This window comes from Sander vitreus, chromosome 3 (genome assembly GCF_031162955.1).
Source record: "Sander vitreus isolate 19-12246 chromosome 3, sanVit1, whole genome shotgun sequence".
Classification (NCBI taxonomy): Eukaryota; Metazoa; Chordata; class Actinopteri; order Perciformes; family Percidae; genus Sander; species Sander vitreus.
In genome coordinates this window covers 26,122,183-26,133,216 of record NC_135857.1, presented here as the reverse complement: position 1 = coordinate 26,133,216, position 11,034 = coordinate 26,122,183, and the positions used below count along the sequence as shown (strand labels likewise).

The 11,034-nt window shown below is 43.0% G+C and overlaps 1 protein-coding gene and 1 pseudogene across 2 annotated transcripts; both read right to left on the bottom strand.

The window, feature by feature from the left end:
• Window positions 1-395: 395 nt before the first annotated feature.
• On the bottom strand, window positions 396-3,033 carry LOC144513314 (transcription cofactor HES-6-like). The gene is made up of 4 exons (XM_078244355.1): window positions 2,908-3,033; window positions 2,565-2,651; window positions 2,374-2,455; window positions 396-1,744 (listed from the first exon to the last, which is right to left on the bottom strand). Exons 1-4 carry the CDS (start codon window positions 2,992-2,994, stop codon window positions 1,260-1,262), a joined length of 741 nt encoding a protein of 246 aa, XP_078100481.1. The 5' UTR covers window positions 2,995-3,033; the 3' UTR covers window positions 396-1,259.
• Window positions 3,034-4,205: 1,172 nt separating this feature from the next.
• LOC144515679 (transcription cofactor HES-6-like) lies at window positions 4,206-6,145 on the bottom strand (annotated as a pseudogene). The gene is made up of 4 exons (XR_013501764.1): window positions 5,859-6,145; window positions 5,516-5,602; window positions 5,326-5,407; window positions 4,206-4,692 (listed from the first exon to the last, which is right to left on the bottom strand). The product of XR_013501764.1 is annotated as a transcription cofactor HES-6-like (transcript).
• Window positions 6,146-11,034: the final 4,889 nt, after the last annotated feature.

The following is an 11,034-nucleotide window of genomic DNA, read 5'->3' as shown; positions in this document are numbered from 1 at the left end:
ACCATCTGTAACATCTTTTCCAATTCATTGTCTATGGAGCAGTTCCATACTTTATACGTGATGACGTTACAAATTTGAGTTTGGCACTCTAGTTTTTGGATTTAGGAGAGAGTTGTTCATGTTTACTAATATTTTTGGACTGTCTTAGACTAGGCATAACATGATATGTGAACTTTGACATTTTGAAAATGAGCATAGCTCTTCTTAAGTAGCTTTTTGGCCGAAATCACTACACAAATTAGCCGCTTTTCAACGATAAATTAACATTCTCTGACAACATTTTATCTCACAAAAGGTTCTGAAGATTTTTTTTATTACCCATGTTGTTTGTGAAGTTTTTTTATCCTGTTTCCTGTTATAGTACTCTCAGGCATTAAGTCAAGTCATACAACAGCTTTTCAATTACATTATTTTATTTAGCAAATTCAAACATTTTACTGGCATTTCTAAACATCATTACAACAACATAAAGTGGTCATTCTGAAGGAGGCTAATGGTCCAATAAACTACAGGCCTTTATGAAATACAATAGAAATATTTATATTAATCAGAGGCATTGCCAAACTTCTCGGTTTCTAAAAGAGCTATTTACACAGAGTTATAGACGCAAAAATGTGAACGGTTCCTTGTCTGTCCTTTGTTGGTTTATAAGTGAATGTTTCATCTTTCTCCAGGTGTAAAAAAAAGAGTCACAAACGAGGACTCAAAGCCAGAGAGTCCTTACTGAAAAGGAAAGAGGGAACACTTTCAGGAGGCCCCAAGCTGGAGGGGCCTTTGAGAGAAAGGGCACAAAAGAAAACCTTTCCTTAAGACATTTTTTTCTGATATCCAAAGCACTTAAGGAGTGTTTTTCTACTTCTATTTCATTGAGTGAATTCCTACATCTCCCAGAATGCCAAGGAAAATATTCAAACCTGCAGCATTCGGTTTAGGGTGAAAAAGTGGTCTGCGGTTGCACTGCATTGGGATAAACCGAGGCTGTTGTCAGTGGACAAATTTGTATCTCTGTGTCTTAGAGAACAGATCTGATGATTGAACATCAATGTGTAGAATCCAGAAAATCAATCCATGCTTGTGGCCAGTTATCTGCAGGGGTAAATAAGCCCAGAAATGAAAGTTACACCATCCAAAATGGTTATTTGTGAAGTGTCATGTGCCGTACGGTGGACTTTTCCTTTTCAGTAAGAGGCCCTTTGTCATGTCTTCAAAGAAAGCAGCTTCAACATATCCCAACTGCATTCCATCAAAACCCCAGACCCCTACCAGGGTCTCCACATAGACTGAGGGTAGGTCATGGTGGGCATGCTCAGGCCCTCCCTATTCTCCAAGCCCTCAGTGGAACTCTGGTTGTGCTCACTGTCGGTCTCGTCCAGGTCGGAGCACAGGTCCTCGCTGGAGGTGGTGGAGGGGGCCGGGGAGAGGGCCGGGGAGAGGGCTGAGGACGAGCTGCTGGATAGACTCCTTCCTCCAGGTGAAGCCAGAGTCGTGCAGAGCGCCTCGCCCTCGTCGCCTCCGTGCCAAGTGCTGCTGTTACTCCCAGAAGTGTCAGTAATTAGATCCATCAGTACATCCTGGAGGTGGTCCTCATTCAGGGGCATACACTCCAGGAGATGGTTAAGGAGCTCCGCTGCAACTGTTGAATCTATCCCAGGACAGCTGGACACAAACATGTGGACCTCGTGCATGCACTGGATGTAGCCAGCTGCAAACCTCTCACTCGCTTCTTGGTTGAGTGTGTCTGTTTCTGTGGAAGCAGAGAGAAAGGCTATGAAATAGCTGTAACTAATTGCAGTTGGACTACTTGTGGACCCAGTCAAGTCACTATATCATTTGGGTGGTTTGCACTTCTCACGACTTAAGCGTAATCACATTAAACCTCAATCAGTGGTTGCTTTTTGTCTTGGGATTTCTTAATTCGAAGAAATGTCTACATGCGACCCCTCTTCATTGGTTGAAAATGCCTACTTGTGACCAGTAAACCCAGAGTGATGTTTTTCCTTGTTTTATTGGAATAATTTTAAGTCCTGAAGAAGTGAAATGATCCAGTAATTACAAAACAAAAGCTCAAAAGATAAGAAGAAACTCTTTAAAAAAGAATAACTTTGTGTAGCAGAGATATGTTTCATTATTTCTGCTTTCCTTTAAATATCTTGCGACCCCCAGTTTGGGAACCACTGCTCTAAAGTTCAGGTTAAACTTCTAGCATACATAGGCCTACACTATAACATGCCTCGATTCAGATCTGGAGATAATAGGAGGAAAACCTTAGTTGTCAGGGGATAACTGTGTCAGATACAGACATTTAAGATTAAATTCCCCAGAACTGCATAGGCCTACTTGGTATTAGTCTAAGTAAAGCAGAGTTGTACATACCTTGGGTTCGGTTCTTTAGTACGTCCTCCACCTTCTTCACCGTAATCTCCAGCACCTCTGCGTTCTCCATCTTGGAATGAAACTGTGGAAACAACCAGTAGAACTTCATCAGAACCTAAATCTACCTCTGCGTCACGGGGACAGGTGAGCTGAGGTGCAGTGCGCGCAACGCGCCGTAGCCCTATACTCACGTCTGTGTCTGCCAGCAAAGTCCGCAGCTCCTGTAAGCTCTCATTGATGCGAGCTCGCCTCTTCTTCTCCACCAGAGGTTTCCTGGTCTGCAGGAACACAAAGATCACACTTCAGTCAATGACAGAAACTTACAGCTGTGGATCAAACTATTGTTTAATTCTAGTTAAAGTTGCAGTCATATGTGGGATGTAGCCTAATTGACTGTTAAAAGCAAGGTTTAAACGCTATTGCTATACAACTCAAATGCATACAGACTGTCACCGGCGAGACAAGTGCGTCACTGCCAAGTATGTCCAAAGAGTGCCTGTTAATCCGTCAACAGACCCTCGGTAGGCAGCCTACCTTTCTGTCCGCTTTGTGAATCCCGTAGTAGGATTCATCTTCTTCCATATCAAGTCCAGTGCTGCTGGGCCGAGCCGAAGGGGCCATGTTGGTTGAATCGCCCTTTCTGTGGCTTATCCCACTGCTGCTTTTCCGTCAGCGAGGTGCAGCTCATGTTTACTAATATTTTTGGACTGTCTTAGACTAGGCATAACATGATATGTGAACTTTGACATTTTGAAAATGAGCATAGCTCTTCTTAAGTAGCTTTTTGGCCGAAATCACTACACAAATTAGCCGCTTTTCAACGATAAATTAACATTCTCTGACAACATTTTATCTCACAAAAGGTTCTGAAGATTTTTTTTATTACCCATGTTGTTTGTGAAGTTTTTTTATCCTGTTTCCTGTTATAGTACTCTCAGGCATTAAGTCAAGTCATACAACAGCTTTTCAATTACATTATTTTATTTAGCAAATTCAAACATTTTACTGGCATTTCTAAACATCATTACAACAACATAAAGTGGTCATTCTGAAGGAGGCTAATGGTCCAATAAACTACAGGCCTTTATGAAATACAATAGAAATATTTATATTAATCAGAGGCATTGCCAAACTTCTCGGTTTCTAAAAGAGCTATTTACACAGAGTTATAGACGCAAAAATGTGAACGGTTCCTTGTCTGTCCTTTGTTGGTTTATAAGTGAATGTTTCATCTTTCTCCAGGTGTAAAAAAAAGAGTCACAAACGAGGACTCAAAGCCAGAGAGTCCTTACTGAAAAGGAAAGAGGGGAACACTTTCAGGAGGCCCCAAGCTGGAGGGGCCCTTGAGAGAAAGGGCACAAAAGAAAACCTTTCCTTAAGACATTTTTTTCTGATATCCAAAGCACTTAAGGAGTGTTTTTCTACTTCTATTTCATTGAGTGAATTCCTACATCTCCCAGAATGCCAAGGAAAATATTCAAACCTGCAGCATTCGGTTTAGGGATGAAAAAAGTGGTCTGCGGTTGCACTGCATTGGGATAAACCGAGGCTGTTGTCAGTGGACAAATTTGTATCTCTGTGTCTTAGAGAACAGATCTGATGATTGAACATCAATGTGTAGAATCCAGAAAATCAATCCATGCTTGTGGCCAGTTATCTGCAGGGGGTAAATAAGCCCAGAAATGAAAGTTACACCATCCAAAATGGTTATTTGTGAAGTGTCATGTGCCGTACGGTGGACTTTTCCTTTTCAGTAAGAGGCCCTTTGTCATGTCTTCAAAGAAAGCAGCTTCAACATATCCCAACTGCATTCCATCAAAACCCCAGACCCCCTACCAGGGTCTCCACATAGACTGAGGGTAGGTCATGGTGGGCATGCTCAGGCCCTCCCTATTCTCCAAGCCCTCAGTGGAACTCTGGTTGTGCTCACTGTCGGTCTCGTCCAGGTCGGAGCACAGGTCCTCGCTGGAGGTGGTGGAGGGGGGCCGGGGGAGAGGGCCGGGGAGAGGGCTGAGGACGAGCTGCTGGATAGACTCCTTCCTCCAGGTGAAGCCAGAGTCGTGCAGAGCGCCTCGCCCTCGTCGCCTCCGTGCCAAGTGCTGCTGTTACTCCCAGAAGTGTCAGTAATTAGATCCATCAGTACATCCTGGAGGTGGTCCTCATTCAGGGGCATACACTCCAGGAGATGGTTAAGGAGCTCCGCTGCAACTGTTGAATCTATCCCAGGACAGCTGGACACAAACATGTGGACCTCGTGCATGCACTGGATGTAGCCAGCTGCAAACCTCTCACTCGCTTCTTGGTTGAGTGTGTCTGTTTCTGTGGAAGCAGAGAGAAAGGCTATGAAATAGCTGTAACTAATTGCAGTTGGACTACTTGTGGACCCAGTCAAGTCACTATATCATTTGGGTGGTTTGCACTTCTCACGACTTAAGCGTAATCACATTAAACCTCAATCAGTGGTTGCTTTTTGTCTTGGGATTTCTTAATTCGAAGAAATGTCTACATGCGACCCCTCTTCATTGGTTGAAAATGCCTACTTGTGACCAGTAAACCCAGAGTGATGTTTTTCCTTGTTTTATTGGAATAATTTTAAGTCCTGAAGAAGTGAAATGATCCAGTAATTACAAAACAAAAGCTCAAAAAGATAAGAAGAAACTCTTTAAAAAAAAGCAATAACTTTGTGTAGCAGAGATATGTTTCATTCTTTCTGCTTTCCTTTAAATATCTTGCGACCCCCAGTTTGGGAACCACTGCTCTAAAGTTCAGGTTAAACTTCTAGCATACATAGGCCTACACTATAACATGCCTCGATTCAGATCTGGAGATAATAGGAGGAAAACCTTAGTTGTCAGGGGATAACTGTGTCAGATACAGACATTTAAGATTAAATTCCCCAGAACTGCATAGGCCTACTTGGTATTAGTCTAAGTAAAGCAGAGTTGTACATACCTTGGGTTCGGTTCTTTAGTACGTCCTCCACCTTCTTCACCGTAATCTCCAGCACCTCTGCGTTCTCCATCTTGGAATGAAACTGTGGAAACAACCAGTAGAACTTCATCAGAACCTAAATCTACCTCTGCGTCACGGGGACAGGTGAGCTGAGGTGCAGTGCGCGCGACGCGCCGTAGCCTATACTCACGTCTGTGTCTGCCAGCAAAGTCCGCAGCTCCTGTAAGCTCTCATTGATGCGAGCTCGCCTCTTCTTCTCCACCAGAGGTTTCCTGGTCTGCAGGAACACAAAGATCACACTTCAGTCAATGACAGAAACTTACAGCTGTGGATCAAACTATTGTTTAATTCTAGTTAAAGTTGCAGTCATATGTGGGATGTAGCCTAATTGACTGTTAAAAGCAAGGTTTAAACGCTATTGCTATACAACTCAAATGCATACAGACTGTCACCGGCGAGACAAGTGCGTCACTGCCAAGTATGTCCAAAGAGTGCCTGTTAATCCGTCAACAGACCCTCGGTAGGCAGCCTACCTTTCTGTCCGCTTTGTGAATCCCGTAGTAGGATTCATCTTCTTCCATATCAAGTCCAGTGCTGCTGGGCCGAGCCGAAGGGGCCATGTTGGTTGAATCGCCCTTTCTGTGGCTTATCCCACTGCTGCTTTTTCCGTCAGCGAGGTGCAGCTGGCAAACGGAACCGGTTACAGGAAGGGGGGTGGTGGGGGGGGGGATCGATAAACTCGCAGGCAAGCGAGGCGCCCTGTGTTTATTGTGCAATCCTAGTGAGACGTGCTGCTGGCGCTGAGTGGCTGTGGTTAGTATTTATAGGGGCTTATTAACATGTGAATAGAGGCTGAGCTGCTCTCGCTGGGGGACAACAGAGCGCACACGGCCTGAGCCAATGAGCGCCCACTCCCTTTGTCTCCGGCCTGCCCCGGTCTGCGCCCCAAGCAGCTGAATCAGACATTTGTTGGGTTAGGTGACCGAACACTCGGTTTTCCCCCCACTGTTGGTTCTAATCAAATGTGTAGTTTCATGCAACTGTACAAAAGTCACTATAATGTTATATATAAATATTTTTTAAATAGAATTGTGATAGGCCCACATGTTTTAATAACCGTTAAATGCAGCCTGGGGTTAATTTTTTATTAAAGAGATATGTGATATAGGCATATACTTTTTAAGTGTGTAGACATTAGTCATTTGGTGACATAGGCAACATAATTCAATTATGCTTATCGTTGTCGCACAGTTTTCTGACCACTGTAATGCCTCAGAGCATCTCAGCATTAGTAGCCTACCAGTGAGTTTTTGCTCTGTCGGTTTTTCTGCCCGACCCATTCTTCGTTCTGCTGACTATTGTGTCCAAGCCTCAGCAGATTTACCCGCCTGTTTGGCGGATGTAACGCGATGCCTTCGGTTGGCAGCTGCTGCTGGCGGCCCCTCGGCGCAAACTGAATCAGCCGGGGGAATTAAGGGCCATTCTCCAAAGAAAGCGACAGGTGTTGGCCTGCGCCTCGTTTGTTCTCCGTGTGTTTGGTGACTTCTGATTTGTGCGCAACTGCATTCTCAAGTTGCATTGCTCTGCTGTATGAGGGTTTATAATGTCTGGTTGAATTAGCTGATAATTTACCATTTGTGCTTTATTAATTGTAGTGTGCTGTGTGTATAAGCATGCAAATTATGAAGCTGTCATCCTTTAAACAACATTTTGGACTGTTGAGAATTATTAGAATAATGCTGGTTCTTCTGGTATCAGTATTGGATTTTGTTTGGATGTTATCAGTTTATGTCTAATAAGAGCGTTCAAGCCTCTGCCCTCGTTATTATAGGCCTACATGTTTTGTACACGGTATTGTCATACAAATTACCCTCATAAGTCTGTCTGCTCGAAAAGTCATCTGTGTGCCACCTTCCAGGTAAATACAATGCTGTTTTCCGTTGCTCTTTTACGCACGGTATTCGCACAATTGCGCAGCATATTCGCAATAAACCACTAAACTCTAGTGCCCCAAATTAAGGAAGAGTTTCAGACCTCTCAAGTGGAGGGTTTTTGGCACCTCGCCACCCTCATATCCATGTTTCAGATCTTTAATGGTCTGGACTGTGGAGAGAGCAGCTGTCTCGGCTCGTTTTTGTTGGTGAGCTCCGCTAAGGGACCAAGCGTCCCTCTCTCTTCTCTTCAGACCTGCTGCCTGGCTCCATGTGGCGGTCAATCATAATGGCAATAATAGGGAGAGAATGGGCCATATGCACGTTTCTATTTATTTTTTTTTTAAACCCAATGATGAATTACATCTTTATTAAAACTTAAATGTAGCGTAATATTCTCGTTGACCATCCTGACGTTTGTGCGCCACGGAGACGGCTGTGATGCTTTAAAGTGCTCCCATACCATACCTCACTGGGTTCCTTATCCGAGCATCCAAGTTATTTTTAATTAGCCTACCAGAGGCCAAATTAAACTGGTAAAGCAGAGGGTCAGTGTCTCGACCATAAAAACTATTTGCACACAGACAGCCGTTATTTCTTATTAATTTAGGTCAACCTTGAAATGGGCATCTTGTCCTTTTAATCACAAAACACATATGACTAATTATGATTTATAATTAATTTATTCATAATAAATACCTTCGAGCAAATGTTGTTGGCAAGCCATGTGAATTAGGGTCAATTCCCCAAAATCAAAATCAAAAAATGTCTGACTTACCTCGTTGTTGGCAGATAGTTTGAGTTTAGTGATCCACGTTTTGAGATACCAGTCTCTATGATGCACCACTATACATTCTAGTCACTTCCATTGTATTGGCTGTACCTCTAAAAACTTCAGCACATAAAACCTAAACTAGAGATACCACTAGAAGTAAGTCAGACAACATGTTAGTTTATGATTTACGTGCACTAACCCTTTAACAAAGCTGCAATTTGGTAACCAGTGGGCAGTTAAACTCATTAAACCCTGACATATTATCAACATATAAAGTTGTTCTAGCTAACGTGTTAACCAAATTAAACAGCACCTATGGGCCAGTTAGCAGTGGGGATTTATGTTTGCTAATATGTTGAATTCATGTTAAGACGTTTTAAGTTTTGAAAAAACTTTCAAAAATTAACAATAATTTGGAGGCCCCTCTGCACTGCACTCTGAGGACCCCCCCTAGGGGCCCCGGACCCCCAGTGAAGATCCCTTATTTAGACTCACTAACTTTGCTGCCTGACATTTGTTGCTGGGCAGGTCATGTGCTTACCTGAGTTTATTTACTGAAAACACCTGTCTGCTGCTGCTGTAAACGTGGTGAGACTGAACTGTTCAGTAGTATTTGTAGTTGCAGCCATCAAAACAATGAGCTAAAAGAGTCTTAAGAGATGCATTGAGCTGCGTAATTGGGTCATAATTTAATGTGTCACTGTGAATGACCCATTTCATTTTGAGTTAAGTGATCTACCTTTTGAGATACCAGTCTCCGTGATGCACCACTATACATTCTATTCGCTTCCATTGTATTGGCTGTACCTCTAAAAACCTCAGCACATAAAACCTAAACTAGAGATACCACTAGAAGTAAGTCAGACAACATGTTAGTTTATGATTTACGTGCACTAACCCTTTAATAAAGCTGCAATTTGGTAACCAGTGGGCAGTTAAACTCATTAGAGCCTGACATATTATCAACATATAAAGTTATTCTAGCTAACGTGTTAACCAAATTAAACTGCAACATCTTTTTCATGGAAGACAGGTGAAAATAATAAAATGAATTAAAGCTGCAAGCAGCGTTGAACAGGCCCTAGCACCTCCTTGCACGTCAGGGTTACTGGCGGACGCCGCTCCTTGCGACCATGCATTTGTGCAGCACTCAAACACTGCAAATCGTCACTAGGGCTGCAGCTATCGATTATTTTAGTAATTGAGTATTCTACCGATTATTCCATCGATTAATCGAGTAATTGGCTAAGAAATACTTAGTAAACAGCAATAGTAAATATTTATTATTGCTGTGTACTAAAAAAAGGATTTTTTTTTGAAAAAGCAACAGTTTTTATTGCCAAATTCCAAGTACATTTTTGGTGGCCCAAATGTTAATATTTTTCACCCCCTTCCCCTTCTTGCCTCTGGCTCTTTGCACTGGATATGCAAAGAGCTGTTCACTAACCAGAGGGTAAATGTGATGGTACAAAGCTTACAGCAGGTCCATTCAACTACACTGTTCTGGGGGACACATTTTCAGAAGGCTAATACACAGTAAGGAGAAAGAATAAAGAATACAGACATCATTCACGTGCATATTAAGTGGCCATGCTGGGGGAGGAGCCGGTTTGTATCTGGCAGCAGCTAAGTTTCCAAAAGATTAGTAGCAAACTAATAAACAGTTAGACTACAAACCGACAGCTTTCGTTTTAGCTTGTTTGTAAAACATCGCTATTTGCAGAGTAGCATGCTGTAGGCTAGTTGTGTAAAACAACGCGGTGGACGAGAGCAGCAGACGTTAGTTAGCTACCTTGTGTCGGGTTTGCCTGCCTCTTCTCTTAGACCCTCGCTATTTTCGTCTTCGTTCATTTGTAATCTGGGCCGTCAGTCTCGTGCATAGACAGTATATAAACGTCTTGTGTCCACAGAAGCGTCAACCTGTTGTGTGCGCTAGTAATTATCCTCCGTGCGGAAACACAGTGAGCCATACAACCTTAATTACATTTATTTAACGAAGCTTCGAGGCAAAGAATTTTCGAATAACAATCGATGAACCGTTTCAACCCTAATCGTCACCAACGAAAAGGGAAGTCTCTGCTGAGTTCAATGATACCTCACACAAGACTCTGCCTTAAACGGGTCACCAGTTATGAAAGGGGCATGGCTTATGCATAGGGGGCGTGTCAAACCATCGCCAATGAATAAGGAAGTCTCTGCTGAGTTCATTGATACCTCACATAAGACTTTACCTTAAACGGGTCACCAGTTATGAAAGGGGCGTGGCTTAAGCATAGGGGGGCGGGCCAAACCATCACCAATGAAGAAGGAACTCTCTGCTGAGTTCAATGACACCTCACACAAGACTCTACCTTAAACGGTTCAAATGTTATGAAAGGTGCGTGGCTTAAGCATATGGGGAGGGCCAAACCGTCACCAATGAAGAAGGAACTCTCTGCTGAGTTCAATGACACCTCACACAAGACTCTACCTTAAACGGTTCAAATGGTATACAAGGGGCGTGGCCTGAGTAAGCGGGCGTGGTTAAATTATAGGGGGCGGCTCAGTATCACATGTAGACCACACATTATAAGTTTCATGTAAATCGGATGATGTTTGTCATATAAGGCTGATTTCCTGTTGCCAGCGGGGGGCGTTACGACCAAAAGTACATTTTGACCGATAGATAACCTCAGGCCTGGACCCTTGTCAATCGTGAGAAATTTTGGGCAGATATGACAACGTACACTAAAGTTACAACAATTTCTTTCATTCATCGGTAAATGCTCAAAATGGCCGCCACACCACGCCCACAGCCTTGGATAAAAAGTTTAGCTTTTAATAACTTTTCATCATTAAAGTCTTTTGATGGCACACACTAAATTTAAAGTCCATTGGATGAATTCTGTAGGAGGAGTTCGTTAAAGTATAGCACCTTGACTTTTAGGTCTACTTCCTGTTGCCACTAGGGGGCGCTATGACTTTGAGTAAATATCTGTCTCTAGATGTCCTCTTGGACTCTTA